This window comes from Propithecus coquereli, unplaced genomic scaffold (assembly GCF_000956105.1).
Source record: "Propithecus coquereli isolate 6110/MARCELLA unplaced genomic scaffold, Pcoq_1.0 Scaffold16, whole genome shotgun sequence".
NCBI classification, from domain to species: Eukaryota; Metazoa; Chordata; class Mammalia; order Primates; family Indriidae; genus Propithecus; species Propithecus coquereli.
The window spans coordinates 3,667,075-3,691,306 of NW_012140524.1; the positions used below are offsets into that span (position 1 = coordinate 3,667,075).

Below are 24,232 nucleotides of genomic sequence, written 5' to 3' on the forward strand. Positions count from 1 at the left end.
TGTACAGTTTATGTTCACTTTGCATTATCTAGATAGTGAATATCAAGAAGCAATTTTAAAAATCTATATAAATTAGATTCAATGATTTTACTAATCATATAGAAAATCATGGAATCTATGAGAAGTATCAGACGGAGATAAAGCTTGTTTATGTGAACTAAATCCCTGTTGGAGCTTAGTGTGGCTTATTTTCCTCCCAGTTTAACTCATTGTGAAGATTAAAATGTTTCTTTAAGTATCACCTTCCTGTTTCTTATATCTGATGTATCTTTCACTCCATAACCTTTTCCTGAGAAGCAAGCTTGTTTTTTTTTTTCCCCAAAAGAAAAAAACTGCCTTTCAGTGAATCTTCCTGAAGATTGAAAATGACCTTTAGGGGAAGGGGGGAGTTATTATCTATAACTAATGTAATCAAAGATCCACCATCCTTTATCCATTCATTCATCCATTCATTTTACAAGCATTTATGGAGAGCCAGGAACTCTACTAGGCACTGGGAATACAGCAGTGAACAAACGGGACAAAAATTCCTGTCCTTATCATGCTAACATTCTAGTAGGAGGAGATATATAATAAATACATACATGCATGCACACATAATGCACACATATGTACATGCATATGTACATACATAAAATATATCAGATGATGATAAGTGCTATGGAGAAAAAAAGAGAGAAAGAAGGTTGGAGTGCCAGGGAGCAAGGGCTCAAATTTTACATTCAGGTGGTTAGGGAAGGCCTCAGTTAAAAAGTGATTCTTGAGCAGAGATGTGAATTGAGTGAGCCATGTGGCAAAGTAGGGAAGGAGCACGTGCAAAGGCCCTAAGGTTCAAGTGTGCCTCTTGTGCTTGAAGGACAGTGAGGAGGCAGCGTGGCTGGGGCAGAGCAAGTGAGAGGAGGTGGGAGAAGCTGAGGTCAAAGAGGCCACAGGGCCAGATCACACAGGCCCTTGCAGGGCATTGTAGGGACTTTGGCTCTTATGTCAAATGAGTCAGGGTCCTTGCAGAACTTTGAGCAGAGAAATGCCATACATGATCCAACATGCTTTAAAAGACCATTACTGTTTAGCTAACTTATTTTCAGGATTCTATCAGTCTCTGTACTGACAAAATAGCAGTGTAGTGATTAGAATTTAAACAAAGCCCTAATAGGTTTTACTGTTAAGTGGAAAATGATCATTCCTGGGAACACAACAAAACAAAAAGGCAGCCCACGACTACACAGATGGGAGGGGATAATGGGATAGTTACCCTGCAGCTGACAGCTTTGATCCACTAGATGGCAAATCCACATGTGACATTTATCAGAGCCAGATTGCCCACCTTCTGATCATAGTGACATTCTAGGGTGTCCAGCAATATCTAGTTGGGAAGCATGGAATGAACTTACTTTAAAATAGTAAAATAATAATTTTAAATATTTTAAATTGTATATTAAATAGTGATATTTTCAAATACATTCATGTGCCACATCAGGAAGTTTTGGTCAATGACAGATAATATATATGATGATGGCCCCATAAGATTATAATATTGTATTTTTACTGTACCTTTTCTGTGTTTAGATATGCTTAGATACACAAATACCATTGTGTAGTAATTGCCTACAGTATTCTGTACAATAACATGCTATTCAAGCTCGTAGCCTAGGAGCATAGGCTATATCATCTAGTCTAGGTGTGTAATAGGCTATACCACCTAGGTTTGTATAAGTATACTCTATAATGTTCACACAAGGACAAAATTACCTAATGACATGTTTCTCAAAACGTATTTCTGTCATTAAGTGACGATGACTATAATATGTTCAACATGTGTTCAGATGGATCGCATCTGCAGTTAAAGCAATGGGTTTAGTTGTTAATTAGAAAAAGTACCCCAAATACACCTGAGTGTCCAAAAACTCTAGAAATACAGAGAAAATTATATATCTATTGTATTCTTTAAGAATAACAGCTGAAACCATTGCTTTAAATTTGAGTCACTTCCCCTTGAAAGGTGTCTAGAAATTGAAGAAGGATCTATGAGTGTATTATTTTACAATGTGACTAACACTGATTAAAAATTAGTTTATCCTGTTTTTTTGTCTTTGTGGACATCATGTATTAGGTTGAACAATATAAAATTGCCATGTTTGTACTTTAAAAATGGTCTAATATCAGTGAATTCATATGATGTAATCTAATATAAATATATAGAGCATCCGCATGGCTCACATGTGATCGTTGTGATGCCACCATTCGGATGCAGGGTTGTCATTGTGAGGGCACTATGAGACAATCATGAACTTTCTATGTCTTTTGCATGGTCAGGTAGTGTGTGCATCAGGCAATGTTATCCCATTCCTGAGCCTTGCTCCTTCCCTGAGTCTGGAAGAAGCTTAGGCAGGCCTGAGGGCTGTGGCAAGGTGGAGAGTTGGAATAAGACTTTTTGTGTAAAGAGGTCAGAAAGTGATGGTGAGAGAGGAGTGAGTTTCATGATTGTTTCTTGCTTGTTGCTACTTAGTAATAAAAGACAATCCTTTTAATGACGTTTTATGTAGGATGAAATAAATGGGTGGACCATAAAAGCTATAATACAGTCTTTATAGTAAAAGAGTTGCATCAAACGGACCATACCACAAAGTCCTATTTTCAATACTGCATTGTGACAGTAACGTATTTTCTAAAATGGCATTTTCCAGCTGGACTTTTCCCAATGATGGAAATGTTCTCTATCTGCACTGTCCAAGACAGTAGCCACACAAGACTATTGAGTACTTGAAATGTGGCCAGTACAAGTGAGGAACTGAATTCTTAATTAATTGTAACTAATTTAAATTTAAGAAACCACATGCGATATTAACACAGTTCTAGAAATTGGATAATTCAGATTTCTTACTATGATCTACAGAAGTGGGGACACTGACTTAAGGGATGTAACTATTTTTTTAAATACAGTTTCTAGTTTAATCAAGAAAAGAACAATTTAAGGGAGAGAAAATGAACTAAGTTTTTTGTGAAAAGACAGAGAAACCTGGTGATCAGAGAAGATGCCAAGGTGCTAAGCCTAAATTCAGGGAGACTCCAAGAAGAACAATTTAAAAATCAACCGTAGTAAGATCATATTTTGAGAGCACTCTAAAAGCCACAAATGTGTAGCTGTCTGTATGTATGTGCTAAGCTTAGTAAAAATCAGAAGGCATTTGGCAGATAAATGCTTGAGTTGAAAAAAAATAATTGAATGTAGCAATTCCAAGTTCCCACTTGTTCGGCAATCTGTTTAGCTTCATATCAGAGTCAGTGTTAATAATCAAAAATAATTCCATTTGTTGCACATGCCAGCACTTGGATTTCCAATGTATAATCTCTTGTTCTGTCATTTCCACTTTCCCTTTCACCAATATGATAAGCGAATAGTATAAGAAATAGACAATGTTTATACAGAGACTGGATAGTCATTTAATAACAGTAATGATAGTATCACATTGAAGCTCCCTATGTGTCAGGCAGTGTTTAAGCTTTTAACACATATTAACTCATTTGGAAGATAATTAGGCATTCAATAGATCTTAGTTGCTAGTTGCTACGTAGTATTTTCACTGCAAGAGATATAATTTTAAATTGTGATGGAAATTTAGAGAGTCATGGGTGTTCATCTACGTGGGAGCTGTAACTGAGGATGGATAGAGCAAATTCATATTTTTTGGAATGGGGAAGACTCTAACAATCTTAGTTCTGAGATCTGAAAGAGGGTGGACCAAATAAGAGAGGTAAATACATCCAATAGCAGAAAAAGTGCTGAAAAAGCTAATAGTTGGGACTGATTTGTCAGAGACCGTCTGGGACCAGGCACCCATGTTTGCTAGTTGTAGAGTCATTAAACAAAATAGATGAGGGCCAACAGAGGGTGGGGACAGGTGTGTTTAGCAGACCAGGAATGATACACCTTCCTTCCTGCCTAAGAGTATCCAGCTGGTTCTTATTGCCACACACCTGGAGTAGTGGATAAATTTGACCCCACATTTCTTATTAACTCTCTTTTTCTTTGTATAAAAACTAAAATTTACATTAAAGCCTATATTAGGCAAAAGTTGTTTTACATTTTAAGTTGAAGATTAGAATAACTCCTACCACTAAATAGATATAGTGGATATCTAAACTATTTAATCATTATTCATACAGTTTCAAAAACTTTCTATCTCCCCCTCCTTCCTCCCCCCACACCCTCTGATATAAATTTCTAGCCATGGTTCTATTTGATTACAAAGAAATAGTGCTTATCCCATGAGAACACTGAAATGATAGCCTCACACCCTGAATTAGTAGGTGCCATTTAACCTTATGGTATAACTCTTATCCTTCACATTCTCCAGCTGAACTGGTACTTAAAACAAGTATTCTCCAAAAGTACCAACAGATAAGGATGCAATTACCAATACAGATACAGACAGGGTTTCCTTATGAGAACATTAATGTTAGACTGGGCAGAGGGTCAGTTTCTTAGCCTCCTCATTCTCTGAGAGTGTTCTGATGGATTAGAATTCTTCTGATGGATTAGAATTCTTCTCTTTCTTTTTCCCCACAGGGAAACTATGTGTCTGCAAGGGCTTATTATGAGAAAGCCTTACAGCTGGTTCCAGACAGCAAACTGCTGAAGGAAAATCTTGCCAAATTGGATCGCCTAGAAAAACGATTGCAAGAAGTTCGAGAAAAGGATCGAACGTAGCACCGTTTGACCCAGTCTCATGGGATAATGCGGGTGCCTCTGAAAGAGGAAAAGGAGATGGAGGCCTTGCTTTCACATCAGCAGGGCCACAACCAAGGAAGCTCTCTTCTCATTCTGAGTTCAGGGTGGCATACTTTCGGACATCTGCTGGTAATCCAGTGCTGAAGGACTTTCTATGAAAGAAGACAAAAAGAGCAAGCATGGGCAAGAAGGTCTGAGAGGGAAGGAAAACAACCACACATTTTACAGATTTTTGTTTGGTTTAATTTCAGATTTCCCTTGACATATTTCTATGGTTTTGCAACCTGGAGATCTAATTCCACTTCTTTGTTTAGACTTTTATGTCCCAGAAATACAGAAGCTTAAAATGCTACGAGGACAGAGCTTGTATTCTCTATGGGATGAGATATTTCATCCCATAGAGATGGCGTAAGCCATATGGAAAATTCTGCCAAGAATTGGCTCATTTAATTCTCCAGAACCGAAAATGTATATCTAATAGCTTTTGTAGAACCTTCCAGAATATGTGAGGAAAAGGGCTATTGTTAAGTAGCTTTATCTTGTATCCTCCTAAGGATATTACTAGAGCCCTTTCGAGAAATAAATTCCACTCTGGTCCAAGTTTTTCCCATTGCCTAATATATCAAAAGGGAAGCTTCTGGAATTATATATGGATATCTTTATCCCTAGGGGAAAATCAAGGAACTTGGTACCCCTAATTCTTTATGGAAATGTTTAAAATTATTTTAATTTTACTGTAAGTATTACTGGAGTAGTGATTCTACTCAAAAGATTTCAAAAGTGCATTTAAAATGATAGATGTTTCTGCCTCCAAATATATTGTTATTTTGGTGGAGAAAAAATATAGTATATTCTACGTAAAAAATATTAAAGATATTAACTGAGAGAAATGTCCTACTTTATTATCTTAATGTTGAGACATGAGATTTATTTTTTTGAAAAATATATTTAACAGTGAGAAACCTTTATGGTATACCCCAAAAATCTTCATAGACTCTAACTAGATGGAAAGAGAGCTCTATTTATTGGTCTTCCTAGGCTTAAAGAGAATTTTTGGCTTAGAACATGAGTGATTGAAACCCAGAGTTCTTTGCTTTGGGGAATATCATGGAGAATGCTCTAAAAATTTAGGAAAAAAGTCTAAATTCATAAGCTTAAAAACATAGATTTATATTTAAAAGATAGGGAAGGCAAAGTTGAACTCAGAATTCGACATTTATTTTTAGTACATTATTTATTTCATAACTTATAAAATATTTAATATATATAGACACTTCTTTTTCTCTCTGTACAAAGTGGTTTTAATAGCAGCTTTCAAAACTGATCTTTTAAAAATATAAATCTAAATTACAAAATAGTTAAGTTTTAACAGTCCCTTCAAAAATTTGTACTGATTATTCACTTGCTAAAATTAAAGAAATTTGGAGTCAGCCGTCAGTGTTCAGATAGTAATATATTTTGGAAGTGGAGAAATTGGAACACCTGATTCCAATTTGGTTCTCATCATTAAAAACAAAGCCCCTCCAGGCAGCGCTGCTCTGGGTGCTGAGCCCGCAGGGTATCACATAGATGTAGTAGCCTGAAGGCACAATATTTCACATGCTCAGGCCAGGGCAAGGTAAAAATAGCTTTCTGCTTCCTTCAACCCAGTATCAGGAAGCACTACCCCTGTATGTTTTTGTTTTTTGTTTTTTGGGGGGGTCAAGTCTAAATAAACGGAAGAAAAAACTTCTTTGGAAAGGGATGGTGTAAGAATATTTAAATGGAGACGATTACAGAATTAGCATGCATCTTTGTGCAACAGTAATTCAATAATATATATTACCACTATGACCTTTGCTTCTAATAGTTTTGCAGTGTTATATATCATAAATTTATACAAAATCTTAGTTAAGATATTTTCTTCCCCCCCCCAAAATTATAGTTCTGAGACCAAGAAATACACTACAGTGTTTATTATAAAATAACCACCCCACCCCCAAATTGAAAAACAGGAAACCCTAGCTAATAACAATACCTAGGACTTTATCACAACTTTTCAAAATAATCTGAAACCAAAACTCATGCTTAAAAAGTTAGTAGAAAAGACTGAGCCCCAAATTTTGAACAGCACTTAATGCCTTACTTCAAGTGCTGCTTAAGGTAGGAGAGTACCTTTATTTGTTGGGATAATTGAAATGGCAATTTCAGCCTAAAAGTTTTGAGGGAAATGGGTCAATGGCCTTCAGGAAATTTTCTCTGCCTTCTTTTAGGTGCTTTTCTATCTCTCCCCATCCTCCTTCCGTTTCCTTCTCTCCTCCTGTGCTTCCCTCGCTCTTTCTCTCGCTTTGTCACCGTCTCATTCTATCTGCACACACTGCATCTCTTTGAACATTAAAAGTGAGCACTGTTTTTAAAAAAAGTTAGTATTGTTTGTTGGATTAGATATTTTCATCCCAACATAATACCTTCACCAAGATGTGGCTAATGAAATATTTATAGTTTTTCACATTTAAAATAATGCCAATAAGAAAATAAATCACAAACTATCTTTCAAAGATATTAAATGTATTTTGTAACTATTTTTATTTGGTCCTTGTAACATGATATAATAAGTGGAATTCATCCTTATTGAAATAAAAATGGAGTGCCCTGGCAAGCCATGGAGGTGCATCCAGTTTGCCCTTATTGAAAGCATACTTGCCATGAGAATTCTAGCACCTTTTTGGAATAAATGAGCAGAATTGCTTGCTTCATGGGTGTGCGATGCTTGCTATCCCATGGGATGCTACACTCAGAAGCACCCAAACTTAGTTGAATACTCTGCTTGAAGTTCTTAATAATTTTTAAACACAGGGGACACAATTTCATTTTGCACTGGGTTCCCAAACAGGTCCTGGGTAAGAAGGAAAGTGGCTAAGGACAAGATTAGGAGCTGCTTTGGCGTGGCTGAACATTTGATCCACTGATCAGAGTTTCATTTGGCATTGTGTTACCCTGAGCAGCATTTGCTATTTTTCTCAGCTACGTTTAGAATCCCTCATGTACATATCTCCCCTCTTCTCCCAGCCCATCTAACTAGTACTTCCATCCTACCTAGAATCAGGTCTCCTCGCCTTCAAAATCCCAATAAGTGGCAGTCCCTTACCATGTCCTTTGACATAGAAGCCATGAGAATGGCTTTAGCTGCTTATTTTAACCTTACAAATTATTAATTCAGGATTTTAAAAATGATTCAGATGTTTTCAATGTGTTAACATATTCATAAAACATGGTTCAATAATATAACATAGGTAAATTAAGCCAAAGATGCAAATACCTTGGAGGAAAAGAAATTTTATTTAGAGAATCCTGAAATATATTCTTTTGGGTTTGTTTATTATGAAGCCTGTCACAGAACAAAGAGGATTGTCAGCACTTTAATTCCAACTCCCTGCAGTGCTTCACAACCGTTAGCATGAGATTCTGAAATTTGTAATCGGGGATACCTAGTTGGATGCAGGGTTTTGTAGTGATTGTGCGAATGTTTCTGTGCAACTGCTTTTCAGCCAGACCAAATAAGAAAATCCTAACATCCTACACAAATCAACCTATGAAAACTGTAATTTAAGGGGGAATATAAAGCAGATGTGTGGTTTCTTATTTTCACTATTACCCAGGCCAGGTCCCTCAGATTTAAGAGCCCCATTCAGCTGATAGTTGAGATCTGTTCCTCACATACAGTGGCTCTCAACACTGACTGCACTTAAGAATCACCTGGGGACCTCTCAAAATCTTTAATACCTGGCTGTCCAGATAATGATTCTAATGTGCAGCTAGAATTCTCTAGAACCACTACAGGGCTGACAACTTGAATGGGAGTTTGTGGCTTTTACAAAAGAGATGTTTATAATCTTTTGCAATTTTACCTTTAAGTCTAGACTAAAATGAGCCAAAGAATTCTAAAGAATGATTTATGGAGCAATTGGTTGATTGATGCTGTCATTCCAAGATTGACAAACAGGTGGTTGTAAGGGGTGGATTTGCACATGTGGCAATTGGACTACAATTTGGCCTTACATTTCCAGAATTCTTGGTTCTCAGATGGAGAGGAATTGCCTTGAAATTTGCATGCAGCAGACCAAGTGCCCAGGATATAAAACTGATATTTTTATGACTCATAGAAGGTATCCTTGGCATAGAGTTTACACCTACATCTGTGTCTCTCTTTCTTTTGGGCACACACATGTGCTTTTGTTAATTATGTCTTAATTGCACTTATTAAACTAATTGTGTTAGTTTTGGGGGAAAAATACAAACAAAGGCTTTTGCTTTAATTTGTGGTACATTCACCCCTTCAGAATAATAAGGGATATTAGTAATGACATTCAAAGCAAATATAGCTAGAGGTGGTTTGTTTGTTTTTTAATTTTTTTGTCCTGGTTTCTAAATCACATTTACTTTGATTTGATTGTATGTTGGTATCTCCCAAATATAGCAAAATTTTACTATCTAAATGGCATCTTTTGACATTTAAAAAGAATAAATACCTGTCAAATCTTGAATTTAGGCTGTAGTTGAATAAGAGAAAAGCTTAGGATTCTAAAACATGATATAGGGAAATATTTTAATTTATGGTTATTCTTGAAGGTTTTGATACACACGAAAAGTATGTCGAATAGGCCTTCCAAAAATAGCATTTCCCTCTATATTTTTGTTTTTAATAGCCATATAACTTAAAGAAAAGAGATAAAATAAGTGCAATCACAAGTGTGGTTTAATATCAATGAAAATGGCACAACAGAAATGATAAGATATTTGTAACAATCGATTGGCTCATATTAAAATGTTCTATTTTTCCACCAAGGATCCTTTCCTGTAGGGCACGTAACTCATAAAATCAGCACCCATCACAACATATGGTCATTTCAGTTTGTAAGTTTAGATCACCATTGACTCCCGACTGGAAAGAGATGTGCACATCTAGAAGTCTAGGAGTTTCTTCATATCCTCAGTGCTGCACATGGTGTATATTTGTATCACGCTTGGTAGATGGAATGTGTGTAATGTCCTTTTGGGGTTATTTATCTTGCTGGTCCATAGGAGGGGTACAGTAGTCCAAGAATCAAGACATCTGAATTCTAGTTCTAGCTCTGCCACGCAGGGGCCACCTCACCTGGGGCAAGTTAGCCAAAGTCTCAGTCATGTTTACCACCCATAAAAGGACTGGTCAGCCCGATGGTTCCATTAAGCTCTTCGAGCCTCTGCAGTGGTTACTCTTGAATCTGGATTAAAAAGCACTATGTATCTGATGAGATAACAGATAAATGTCACCCTTTGTTTTAAGGATTTTTAAGATAATCATTATCACTGCAACAAAACACATAGACAAAGAAACCTAAAAGTGACTGAATTTCCCAAGTGCTTGAACATGACAGAGGTAATTACTCCTGTGTTACAGTCTGTGCACTTAAAAACATTTTACAGTGATTGTTACTTTACTGGGGAAAAAAGATAAGATAAAATTTCCTCCTAAGGAATTAAGATACCGGTAGGAGCCATGGCTTGCTTTTATAATATGGAAATCATTTGATTTGCTGTGACTCGACACAGATCCCTCCTTTTGTCAGGAGGAAATGACTTGCATCATGTTCTTTGTTCATAATGCCTTTATTTCCTATTTCGATCAGTTGTATATAAATGTATAATTTTTGTTACTTTTTGCTGTGCCAGTTAGAAAAATTTCTCCCGTGAAGTATTTCTCCCATTAAGTCTATGTATACTTTGCCCAGGTCTTTCCAAAATAAAATTTATGTAAATGTCTATTTTATATAAAATATGATGAAAATAAGTATGTGTGGTTTCAATCTCTCACGTATTGTGTGGTTAGTACCTATTGACATCCATGCCATCTTCCTTCCTGCCCTCCATCATTCATTTACTCATGGCATGCTTCTGCATGCTTCCTGTCTGCTCTTTCCCTTACTCCACACAATGCCTGCTTCAGTGCTTACCCACTCCAGATCAGATGCCTTCACCTCTTTCTTTACAGAGTAAATAAAAGGTAGAAACCAGGTATTCCCTCAATATCCTGCACTCCATCTATAAATGTACCGGCACTGAATTCTATGCTTTCTTTTCTCCTATTGCCACAATGGAAGAAGAGGGCCCTAAGGCTCTGGATTTTGCCTCTTGTGCAACTTCATTCCATCGATTAACTTCTCTTTCATCTTTTTACTTCTTTCTTTTGCTGGTTCTTATCAATTTGTCAGTTTCCCTCTATCTTAATACACATATATAGGTAATCACCATCAAAACCATTTGGAAAAAAAAATCCTCTATTCTGTGTCATCTCTAGCTACTATTGCCTCTCTGTCCTTCACAGCCAAGCTTTTTGATAGCAGATTACTGTTGTCCTACACTAGTGCAGACATGTCCAAATTAAAGACAGATTTATCATGTATCACAAATCCTTTCTGGGGTAACCCAACTCACTCCCCTCCCTGAGAATCTTTTCCTTTTCAAAAGTTATTTTAAAAAGAAAAAGAGGGGTCTTCCCTTTGGTTGCTTCAACGTTACCACAAACTCAACTTGTATTTAAACCATTATCTTATTAGAAAATTTGGATCTAAAACTAATCACCTGGCTATTTTGTATGTATGTAATTCTTAATGAATGCCTCTTTTTCCATTTAATGGGAAGGCATTCTTTTGTTAGTCCTGTAAGGGACCAATCCTCTGTATGTGAGGACACAGTCTCACTTGAGGCTGTGAGTTTTGAACTCTGGCAACAAAGGGAGCTAATTCTGTAACAGAAAATGAGACAGTGCCCAATGCACAGAGGCTCCCAGGTTTGAAACAAAGAAACCATGAACATCCTGCCAAGCTGTGTGCTATGTGCAGAAGAACACACGGGTGCCATGTCTGTCAGCCTCACGGGATGGTTAACCACAGTGTGACCAGTACCTTGAACATCATATGCCTGACTGTTCTTGCACATCACATGTTTATTTTTTTCCCCTTTCTCTTTTTATTTAGTAAAGACTTTTTGATGGTTTTAACCTGACCTCTTGCTAAAAATGAAGAGGGCTTTGGGTCTATTTGGGGGCTCTGAGCTTTCACTGGAGAACAGTATGCCCCTGGAGCCAGCATGGTGGTTCACATGGCAATCCTTGTGAGATGACTACAAGGTGGAGAGTGATGAGCGCCACTGGTCAGGCAGGTACCATTCCCAGAGATTTCCTGGACAGTACTCAAGCCTGGAGGTTCAGCACTCTATTTTCACAGAAGAGCTGCTTACCTTACCAAGCCCCTTCCCTCAGGGCACACCCACTATTCCCTACACGCCCATGCTTCAAACCCAGCAGTCACCTACTCAGTCAAACTGTCCAAGGTGTCTGTATTTGAAATAAATACTCAAAAGAAAATGGCGCTACTCTCAAGAACAGCACGGTCCAATAGAACTATTTGCAATGACAGAAATGTTCTATTCTTATGCTGTCCAATATGGTAGCCACTAGCGACAGTGGCTACTCAGTACTTGAAATGTTAACTAATGTGACTGAAGAACTGAATTTTTAATTTTTACTTAGTTTTAATTTAAATAGCCACATAGGGCTAATGTCCACCATATTGGTAAGTGCAGCTCTAGAGCTTTTCAACAGTGTGAGATTTGGAACATAAAAATCACAGAAACTCTTTTTGGGTTCATGGGACAAGATTTGAACTATGTGTTTCAAGTTTGGGGGCCAATCATGTTTTTTAGGCTTTTCACCAAAAGGTGTCCATTCGCCCTCTTCTCTCTTCTGTAGTTACAGGGGCCGTTGCCCCCAGCTGGTCATCACCTGCTTATTATACCTGTACCTGCATTCTCTCCACCTTGACTGTCTTCTGTGTTCCTGTTCACTTGTTTACCTCCTGCCTGTCTCCCTCAGTTTGTTTACTCCCTACCTCAAGGAGCCTTTATTTCTGTTTTACATGAAATCAAGACAACTGAGTCTGGGGATTGGTATCCAGGTCAGTCGATTGATTGTGTGTATGTGTGTGTGTGTGTGTGTGTGTGTGTATAAAATACCCGAGGTAGCCTTGCCCTACTTTTCTGACAAAATATAAGTCCACCACAAATTCTGGCTTTATTCCTCTCCCAAACTAAAGCTAACTTATTGCTAACTTATTCCAAAATAATATTTATGGAAAAATTGCTGACATGATCATCTTACCAATGAATTGATTTTAATAATCTTACATGATGGATTCTACAGCCGTGGGCCATTCTGCTGAAGCTGAGGACAATACTGCCACCTGGAAAAGCCTGGCAGCATAAACCTCATTCTTCCTATCTACTGTGTTGCAAAACTCTCCAGGGTTAAGGGCTTTAAGCAGCTGCTTCGAAGAGGGCAGTACTGTGGTCAGCCTTAGAGTCTCCCTGCGCCTGCCTTTCGGAAGTGCGCTGCCTGCGCCTACCATAGAGGACCAGCCTCATTGCCCCTGGGCTTGGGCCACACTCCCTGGTGTGGGACAGCATTCATCAGACTACGGTTCTAGGCCACTGATCACCGTGCTCCCAGGATCTGTCCGTGGGGGCCACTGCACGTGTGCGAGCGGCCCTCACGTCACTCTCCAGGGCCCTAGGGCAGGGCAGCAAGGCGCTCTGACACGGGGGTTGGCCAGAGAGCGGCAGCAGCGTCTCGGAATGATCCTGAAGAGGAACACCTGTGAGCCCAGGAGCCCAGGCAGGTGCTGCCCATCGGCAGGAGAGAATAAAGGGTGCGGCCGGGCCCACCTTCCTCGCACGCGCGGTGGTTGCGGGGAGGGACGACGCGCCAGGTCCCGGTGCGTGGGGGCCATGGGCGCGCCGGTCGGGGCTGGTTTGCTGCTGTTGGTCGTCGTCGGCCTGCCCCAAAGCCTAGGTGAGCCCAGGCCCCTCGGCACCAGGGCTGCGGGGGAGGGATGACTTCCTCACTCCTTGCGCCAGGACTGCCGGGTGGCGCAGCCACACACGACACGTCTGAGAAGACAGGGTGAGGGGAAATGGTACGGGCCCAAATGTTCCCAAAGGAAGGCCTAGGCCAGGTTTCCTTTTTGAAATTTCTTGGACTCCTAGTTTTTAGGCACATCTGCTACGCATGTTTGTGCTAAGGAGTTTCCTCCGAAGAAACACAACCTAGTAAAAGTAACTTAAAGCCAAATATCCCTCTTCCAGAGTAGCATATGTTGTTCCCAGTATCTTTAATACACCCTAAATTTCGCAAAGTGCGTCCTCCCAGAGTAAGCCCCAAATCCACCACCAGAGGCAGAGCTGGCGCCTTCCTGCCCGGGGTGTTACCTTGTTATGGTATCTCAGGCCGAGAAGGGGCAGAAGGCAAGCTCTAGCCGGCGGAGGGTGGGCGTGGGATTTTCTGAGGAGAATACTAAGAAAAGGGGATAGCCCGCAGCTGAGTGATTGCAGAACATCTGTGCCAGTCCCGGGAAATCAGGACGTGAAATCCGGATACAGTGACTCTTAGTAAGGCTCTGTGTGTGAGCACGCATACACATGCTCTTCTAACAGGACTGAGGTGTGGAGCTCGTGCAGTTGATTTGGAAAGCAAGGAACCTGCGGCGGAATCTGGGTTCTTCTCCAGAATTATTAGCTGGAGAAATTCAACAGTGGGTGGCCATCCATGGCAGGTCAGTATAACAGACTTTGATTTCTGAATGAGTAAATGGTGAGCTATTAATATTTCCTGTTTCAAATATCAAGAGTCTGGGTTAATATGTATTTTTTCCCCTGGCCGCTACCTCTGTACCAAAAAGTTTACATCCATGGGAAATAGCTTACTATCCAATTTATGTCAGTATTTTAAGAATATTATGTCAGATTAGAAGAGTTGATCTCAAATGTTTCTGAAGGAGACAACATCTATGGGGAGATACATATTAGTTGTGCTTGTAACTTTCTTCTTGGGCAGGTCTCCCTAAAGTTAGGTGAGCACCACTTCTGTGGAGGAAGCTTGATTCAAGATGATCAGGTGGTCACAGCAGCACACTGCCTGGCTAGCCTCAATGAGTAAGTTGTGGTTTTCCATTATGTATCCAACCTTGATTTATGGCTATGGGACTGGGAGATTTGATGCTCTAAATACCATACAAGGTTCAATCTCAGTCGCTTTCTTATTTTTGCTACCTAGTGCACCTACCCAATGATCTTCCTGATTCCCAGAAACTTGTGTTTTTCCCAAGATTTCCAGCACTTCGTGCTCTACTAAATAGAGAAACTCCCAAAGATCCCAGACAGCCTCCATAATTTGTGGATTGTGGGTTTAGCAATTGGGTAGGGGTGGTGGTTACTTATTATAATAAAGTATTAACATTGAATATTAAATGTATGCTCCAAAGGTTTAATCATCTGAATATAAGTCATTAGGAGGGAGAAAAAGCTGAAGAAATAGCAAATACTTGGCCAGATTAAAAGGGGATACTAGTAAGAGAAAAGGAGGGACAGTTCTAGAAGCTAACTTTTGTATCTTGTTAAATATGGTATAGCATGTATAGACCATGGTTTATATAAAAAAGAAGAAATGGAAGCAATATTTAAATACTTAGAAAGACATGAAAGTAGTAGATGAAAGTGTTCACAAGAATGTAAACAAATATTCTGTGACTGAAAACCATGACTTTTTATAGATCAAAAAATTAGAAATTATGGCCCTTGATAATTCAATAATAAACATCTTCTGTAAAGACTTGGAACCTTAATAACTTTAATCACATAAAACCAAGAAGTCTTTCCTAGAAGAAACAACTACTTATTGGAACATTTCTCTTTGATTGTAGGAAGCAACGTAAGAGTCTAACTGTGACTTCTGGAGAATACAGCCTCCTTCAGAAGGATAAGCAAGAACAGAATATTCCTGTCTCAAAAATTATTATCCATCCTGAATACAACAGGCTTGGATATATGAGTGCTGATATTGCACTGCTGTATCTGAAACACAAAGTGAAGTTTGGTAAGTAGGGAGAGTTAGAATGTAAAAAATGCAATAGAGAAAACTGCTAATTGTGTCCAAGTTAACTTTAATTTCTGTGTGATGTCTAGTAACAGAATAGCTAAGCTTTATTTTAAACACCTTGTTCAATCTATAACCTATAAAAATAAAAAGTACTGTGCAGGCTGGGAGTCCCAGTCACAAATTATGTATGCTTAACCTACCAATCAGCATTTTAAGACACTCCTGTCTTGGCTGTGCTATATTGTAGACCATCTACTCATATTCAGCTCTGACCAAGGAGTTTGGGATCTTTTAAAATATTTTCAGAGGCTTTTCTTTTCTGTCATTATTATAGATTAGATACCCAATGCTGTCTCAGCACAGATAACCTAAACATTCTGGATAAAATACTAAAAACCTTTTTTTTTTTTTTTTTGATGCAAGTAAAGGAAGTGTTCATTAGCCAAAAACAATCCTGTCTTGGCTGTGCTATATTGTAGACCATCTACTCATATTCAGCTCTGACCAAGGAGTTTGGGATCTTTTAAAATATTTTCAGAGGCTTTTCTTTTCTGTCATTATTATAGATTAGATACCCAATGCTGTCTCAGCACAGATAACCTAAACATTCTGGATAAAATACTAAAAACCTTTTTTTTTTTTTTTTTGATGCAAGTAAAGGAAGTGTTCATTAGCCAAAAACAATAAAAGAGCACAATTCCAGGGGAGTTAGCCAGCCACTGAGGCAGGCCACTGCCCTTGAGGCATCTAATTGATCTTTAAGATCCTAGAGATTTACCTGACCATATGAGGAGCTACAAAATATCTAGGACTTACTGAAAGGCAATGCTGTGAAAGCTAGAGAAAAATAAGGGGTGGGGGTGGTAGAATACAGCACACAAAGTGTAGGAATAAGGAAACTTATTCTGAACCTTGGCTCTGGGCAGAGGGTTCTCAGAAGAATCTGTAATCATGAGCCAACCCTTGTTGAGGTTTGCTGGAATTGACATTACCTGTGTGGCCCCAAAACTCCAAGGGCAAGATTTTAGTTTAAAGTGGTTCCAGGTGAGTAATCAGAGCTTCTGGCAGAAGCAAAAGTAAATCTTCTCTGAAGAAATGAACCTTAAATCCCAGCTTCAGTGTATTCCCACAGTTTTAATGACTGTGAGCACATAAACATGCAGTGATATTCGCCATCAAAGACAATCAAACATGAACAACCAGAATCAGACCTTCGAAGATTACAGATGTCAAAATGAGATACGGCATAGGAAATAAGCATATTTTACTTAGGTTTAAAGAAGCAGAAGTGTATTGGAGATAACTGAAGGATCGGAAACTACTACATGGAGGGGAAACTTTGAAAAGGAGCCAATAACACATGAAGATATAAAAATATAATTGAAATTAGAAACTCAATGGAAGGATTATCCACCAGATTACATACAGGGAACTGGGCAATCTGAAATAATTACCCAGAAGAGACAAAGAGGGTAAGAGATATGGAGAAGAGAAACTGAAAGAATATAGTAAACCTTCAATTTGAACTTAAAAATGAATATGGATAATGAGGGAGAGAGGATCTGATTTAAGAGAAAGTGGCCAGGGGGTTAACCGTACTTGATAAGACACAAATCTTTAGATTTAAAAAGACCAGTAACTCCAACTATGATACAAAAAATAACTTAGGCATGTGCTGAAAATGTGGCATCCTAAAAACAGTGGATCTCAAAAACTACAGGGAAAAAAAACCGGATTACTGAAAAAGGAATGAAAATTAGAGTGGCAGCTGACTTCTCAGTAGCAGTACATGAAAGAAGACAAAACAAGATTATCAAAATCCTGAGAATAACTCAAACTAGAATTATATATATTGTAGGAAGCTATTGCCCCATTTATTTCTTTCCTTTATAGAAAAACTGCAAAGAGCCATCTGTGCTAGTTGCGTCAATTTCCTCAATTCTCATAATTGGATGTATCAGGGTAAGTTGTCTGTTAGACATCCAAGTTGATCAGACTTTCACTACTCCACCAAATGTGCTCTTGTCACAGTCACAAATGATCTCTGTGTTTCTGAATTCAAAGGTTAAATTCTCAGTTCTCATCTTTCTGGATATGAGTTTTTAGCAGGTTTTCTCATTCTCTTCCTGGAAATATTTCCTTCATTTGAATTCCAGGAACCTGTTGTTTTTCCTCCTATCCCTTTGCAGCCTGTCTTAGTTCTGTGATGAGGCCTCCTCTTCCCCTTGCCCTCCTATTGTTGGAGCACCCCAGGGCTCAGCCCTGGCCTATTTCATTCTCTGTTTGTGTTCAGTCCCTTAATGATCTCATCCAGAATCAAGGCTTTAAATACCATCTCCTTGAAGACTACTCCAAATTTCATACCTCTAGCCCAGGTTTCTATATGTTGCCTATGTGTCTGGAATTAATGGAATTCATATAACCAACTGCCATCCTGGATGGCTAACAGGCACCTCAAACTGAATATGTTTAAAATAGAATCCTGTTTGGCCCCCACATCCCACACATGCTTACCCTTAGACTGCTTCATCTCAACGACAACTCCTTCCTTCCAATTATTTAAGCTAAAAACTTTGGACTAATCTTTGATCTTTCTCTGACACTGTACATCCAGTGCATCAGAAAATCCTGTTGCTTCTGCCTCAGCCACTTACTCTTCTACCATCCTGTTCCAGCCCACACTACCATCATTTCTTACCTGTGCTAATTTTAAGGGTTTCTGAAATTGTCTTGAGCTGCTATTTCTTCATCCCTAATTATTATTAAGCCAGCAGCCAGAATAGTATGTCTTAAAATGTAAATCAAATTGTCACTCTTTCAAACTATTTCAGTGGTTCCCCATTATACTCAGATGAAAATGGCGTCATCATCTGACCTCTCCTTCCTCCCAATCCTACGTCTCACCTCTGCTTTATTTTTCACTAAACTTCCTTTTGCTTTAATCCACTCCAGTCATCTTGGCCTCCCCACTGTTTCCAGTACATATACAGGATCCTGCTGCATGGACTTTCCATCCTGTCTCCTCATGAAATGCTTTCAGCCCAGACAACTGCATGATTCCTTCCCTCAGCTTCCTTTGCTCAAATGTCATCTATTCGATGAAACTTGCCATGACACTGTGTTTAAAACTATTACTCCTGTGTCATCTTCCCTAATCTCCAGACTTCTTGTCTTTATCCTACCCTGATTTTTCCAGAGTATGTATTATCCAACCACTAAATAATTATATTTATTATTTGTATCTCCACCACCCCCTCCTGCCAACATGTACACACTCACTCTCTCATGTACGGGCTCCACCACAGCAGAGGGTGTTTTTTCCTGCTCATCCATTGAGGCCTAGAAGAGTGCTTGCCACATAGCAGTGCTCAATAACTACTAGATGAAAATCTATCCTTTCAGAGCAAAGGCGTACTCTTAAACTGTTAGTAGTTTGGGGAGCTCATGGTGGTGTGCAGAACGATGGGTGATATTTTTCCTTGTTTTACTTTTTCTGCCTTTTTCTAAATTTCTATAAATATGACATAGTTTTGTGTGAGGGGAAAAACTTAAAATGGGTCATCATTATATTTAGGACGAAAAGTATAGAAGCCATGAAATCAACAGATGTCACTTCTTCAGATATATTCAACATCACTTGTCTATCCATGAACTTCATGACTTTCTTTGTTGTTTTTTTCAGGAACTGCTGTTAAACCAATCTGTCTTCCCAACAGAGATGATACACTTAAAGCAGGGATTCTTTGTATGGCCAGTGGATGGGGCAAGATTTCAGAGAGTAAGAGGCATTAAAAAGTATATATTTCTTCCAGGACTCTGAATGCCCAGGAGAAGGAGAAATAATTTTGTTGACGATAAGAAGTTTCTCCTTTCTTTTCTTCCTAATTTCTAACCTAGGGAAGATTTCTGGTTGTCTTCACTATAGAAAAGTCTTATGCTTTTTAAAGCTGTTCATATCACTCCTGCCCTTTTGTTCAGGTATGACAGATAAAGGAAACTGGATGTAACTATGAGAGATGGGGAGGAATATGGTAAAAGGATAATCAGGAAATGGTAACAATAGTTGAGCTTCCTTGTCTTTAATATTGTGACTTTTTAAAAATTCAAACTCTTAGAAACAAAAAGCAGCAGGATGATTACCAGGGATTTGGGAGTGGGGGAAATGGGGAGATACTAGTCAAAGGGCACAGACTTGCAATTATACAACAAATAAGCTCTGGAGACCTAATGTACAGCATGTTGATTATAGTTAGTAATATTGTATTATATACGTGAAATTTACTAAGAGTAAGTTTTAAGTATTCTCACCACAAAAAGTTAACTATGTGAGGTGATATGTTAATTAGCTCGATTGTGGTAATCACTTCACAATGTATGGGCATATCAAAATATATGCCTTGAATATATATAATTTTTATTTGTCAATTATACCTCAAAGCTTCAAAAGATATACTGGAACTTTTTAATACAGAATTTTAAAAAACATTGCTTTATTAACTAAAGTTTTCCTCTTGGGGAAACATAAACATGTATTCAGAGAAGCCACAGTTTCCTATGTTATCTTAAAAATCTGAATTTTTAAAAAGTGTCCTTTATCACATATATGATTTTTAGAAGTGAACATAATTCACATCTAATAAAATGACTTCTACGTTTGGTTAAAGATCTGTTTGAGATAGTTTTAAACTTGCAGGTTTCTTACCTGTTTCAATGAGGACAACCGTTGACTTAGCACTCCTTTCTCTACAGCGTCAGAGTATTCAAATGTCCTACAAGAAGTGGAACTTCCCGTCATGGATGACAGAACGTGTAATACTGTGCTCAGGAGTATGAACCTCCCTCCACTGGAAAGGACCATGATGTGTGCTGGTTTTCCTGGTGGGGGAATGGCTGCCTGCCAGGTACGAAAGCACAGACCAGCTCAGTTGTTCAGTAATGTGGGTGAAAGTGGATTCTGCCTTTCCCTCATGAGCTCCTTTTAGGGAGCTACTGTGTCAAATTCCTTTTCTTCTGAACCTTCCATCTGGCTTCTACTGAAAAAGCGTAGCTGAGCTGAGAGAATTCTGTCTGTCTCTATTCCCATTCCTCTTCCTACATCTGTTTTATTTGGGGTTGGGGTCAGGGGTTAGTTTCAACATGTCCAAACTGATGGAATTAAGCAAGATGACCACTTCAACAGTCTTATTAGATCCAGCTATGAATTAATCCTTTGTTCCATATTTTGCTAACTACTGTAATTCTTTTTCATTGAGTGAAGAATATGGTCACACAAAGTTTGACCAAAGACACATACCTTTAGTAACTGCTGGATAAGAGATGTTGCAAATGACAATGACCTCCCAAGACTGACACAACAACTTCACAAAGAATACCAATTTTTATGAGATATAGAGAGGGGAAAATAGAGACCAACTTGTGAAAGACACAAGTCTTAAGTTTTAGATAGGTCTCCCAAATAAATTATTTTCTTTATAATTTATTATAAATTAAAAAGCAGCAGGGAACAGCAGGGAGTCATTATTCTTTGCCAGAAAGCAGCTTGAAACTGTTGTGGGAAGCTCCCTGAAATTATCTGTTGGAAGAATTTCTAAGTTTTTCTTCAAGGGAGTGACAGGAGGAGTTTGGGAGGCAGGAGATAGAATCTTACACTTATACCACTTTCTAAACTGTAACACAGATAGGCTAAAGGTGCTTTGTGTTATCTTCACTCATTATAGGCAGTTCTTTTTTGGATGAAGTCCCCAGAAAAACAATTCTGCACCTTTTGAGGAGACGTTAGTTTGTCACAAGATTGAAACATATTCTCAAAGCAGCATATATTCTGGAACGTTATTGAAGACAGGATCCTAAAATCTTGGAATCTTTATTCTCTAGCATGGGAGCCAATGTGATCCTTTGCATATGCTCCCTGGGACAAAATTAGGTTGCCCAGTCTTCCTGTTTTCAAAGACTTGAGGCCTTAGAACAACCTTGGGGTCTCTATTCACTGATGCTATAGGCTTGGGAGATGACCTAGTCTTTCCCAACAATTCCAGGTGAACAAGCTACAGTAGAAGCATATATCTGTAACTACACCCACTTCTTCCATTGATTTTTGAAATGAACATGACAATTTCCAAAAAAAGAGAAAAATTAAGCTTTAGTCTGACAAGATTGTAACCAGTAGGTGCAAAGAGATTACATCTGAATGAAAAGATGATGCTTTGAAGCTAATGACTTGGTAACAACAAAACGGAGAAACAAAAATTTGGATGATGACTAGTGGACTTCTATGCCTCTACTTCTTCTCACTTTGAGATGAGTGCTGATGTTTGTGAAACTGATGAAATATTTTATCCTATGGCTATTTTAAAAATTTTCTCTCTTCTGTACTATAAAAGCAGGACTCTGGAGGACCACTGGTGTGTAGAAGAGGTGGTGGAATCTGGACCCTTGCTGGGATAGCTTCCTGGGTAGCTGATTATGCTAGAGGTTCAGCTCCTCTAAGAAATCACCACAGGAAAGCATCACTTGGCATTTTCTCCAAGGTGTTCGAGTTGATGGATTTTATCACTCAAAACATCACAGGTGGGTGAATTCTTCCTCTTCATTTCATTCTAAGACAAAAACTGATCATGCTTATCTCAGGGGTAGTCACTCTGTTATAATAAAATTAGAGCTAAGCTTTAGAACAAAGCAAGAATATGGCTCGTTTTAAGTTCTACCAAGACTACCAATTTATATAAATTTGTCTGAATTCCTGAGGACTGATATCTATAGCTTGAACAAACCAAGTCCCTGTGTAAAATTTTCATGTCTTTTTGCATCTGTGAGACTTTATAAACAGACTTCGAGAACACTTATCAGGGATTCTTTCTTCATTTCTCAGTTGACATTTTTTTCTCTACTTAAGAATACTAAAACCAAATCACTCCTTTCCCACCTCACCCATTCTGCCTTATTCATTTATTTGGCAATGTGGGAAAATATAAGGGAGACTTTGGAGAGTTAATTTGATTCTGCAGCACTAAAATCTAGATAAGGAAAATGTGGGTCTGGAGATGCCCAGCCTGTTCTCAAGGAACTTTCTAATTATTTAGGAAGGAAAAAAAGGTAGAAAGAGTTACAATAAACGGGTGGAGCACAGGTAAGCTCAGAGAGCTGTAAGAGCACCGAGGGAAAGAGTTCTGGGAGGCTCAGTCCTGAGAGACCAGAATGTAGCTGTGAAAAGGGGCAACTTCTGCAGAAGCAAATGACACAACAGGCAGCCTCTGCAGAACGAAGCAGCGAGAAATAACACAACTTCCAGAACAAGTTGTGTAGTACAGGAACCAAATTGATAGCACCCAGAGCCCCAGAACATGGCATTCTCTGTCCCTCTCCCCTTGTGGTCCAAGGTCAGTCACCTAGCTGAGGACCTTGAGAAGCGCCACTGCTGTTGGTCCAGCTGCAGGCCAGCGCTGCCTCAGATGATGGTAGGCAGACTCCCAGCTCACTTTTGTTCGGTCTTAGGCATAAAAGTCCTCTGTTCATTGCTGTACTGCAGGGGGGCAGTTCTCTCCAGGTAGCAATTGCATTCTATTTTGATCACCTGGAAAAGAAGGTCGACAAGGCTAATGAGCCCTGACAAAGGGTAATGGTAACAATAAGATTTTAAAAGGGCAACGAAATCAGGCAATAAGGGTTAGTTCCACAGTCAAATGAACATTAGAATGTGATAAGTAATTTATTTAAATAATACTTCCTTAGGATGATCTTTCTAAGCTTCTCTCCCTTTATTTGCTTATTTCTACCCGTCTTCCCTCATCCCTCCCTGTAACTGACTATGCTTTTATTTCCCTATTTCTTACCCCTTAAAAATTAGATGAATTGAATCTTTCACGTCTTAACTTTAAAACCACCCTAACCATCAAATTAAATTAATTTCTGCTTCCATGTAGCCCTTTAGCCTATTTTTAAAAACATAGCAGGCCCCTGACTCTGAGAAAAGGTCCCCTCTGCATTGATTTTTTAGTAGAAGTTATAGTCCTTAATATTAATGTCACATTGTCAAAACTGTCATTTAAATGAGTATTTTAACATTATTTATTGTTGGGAAAGGCATTAACTCTTTACACCCTGTACAGATTTGGATCAAGGCAAACCCTTCTCAAGAATGAGTCGGAGTGTGACGAAGGGCCTGAGTTCTGTCCGAGGTGTGCGTGGGAGCCGGAGAGGAAAGGGTATGTGTGGTCCTGCTTATCTAGGTAGGAAGCTGACTTGGGAGTTGTCATCAAGAGAAGGCAAATAGAAGAATTGTACCATATTCATAATCTGAATTTTATTTGAGTTGTGAATGTCAACTTTAAAATGCCCTGCTCATATTCATACACAGAGCTTCCAACATGTAAAACCTGACATTGGCATCTGAATATTTTGAGTGAATAGAGACTTGCTATGCCATCGCTAAAAGTCGCATACATTTCCTTTAATGTCTTTATACAAAGGTATTTTAGCATTATACTCAGGACATCCTAGAAAGAGATGGGAAAGTTGGATAAATTTTAAATCTGAAGAATTGTTTTAAAAAGAAAGCA

General features: G+C 38.7%; 2 protein-coding genes across 2 annotated transcripts in view; both read left to right on the forward strand.

Moving 5' to 3' along the window:
* TMTC1 (transmembrane and tetratricopeptide repeat containing 1) overlaps positions 1 to 4,708 on the forward strand; it is a 280,957-nt gene extending 276,249 nt beyond the window's left edge. The window contains exon 16 of the mRNA XM_012640954.1: positions 4,568 to 4,708. Coding sequence (XP_012496408.1) covers positions 4,568 to 4,708 — 141 coding nt within the window. The remainder of the gene's footprint in view (positions 1 to 4,567) is intronic.
* Positions 4,709 to 4,735: 27 nt separating this feature from the next.
* The window catches only part of OVCH1 (ovochymase 1), a 65,877-nt gene continuing 46,380 nt past the window's right edge, over positions 4,736 to 24,232 (forward strand). Inside the window, 10 exon segments of the mRNA XM_012640956.1 lie at positions 4,736 to 4,858; positions 12,621 to 12,702; positions 13,050 to 13,595; positions 14,237 to 14,355; positions 14,637 to 14,734; positions 15,502 to 15,674; positions 19,360 to 19,455; positions 20,427 to 20,578; positions 22,058 to 22,244; positions 23,783 to 23,887. Of these exon segments, the coding sequence (XP_012496410.1) occupies positions 4,736 to 4,858; positions 12,621 to 12,702; positions 13,050 to 13,595; positions 14,237 to 14,355; positions 14,637 to 14,734; positions 15,502 to 15,674; positions 19,360 to 19,455; positions 20,427 to 20,578; positions 22,058 to 22,244; positions 23,783 to 23,887 (1,681 nt within the window).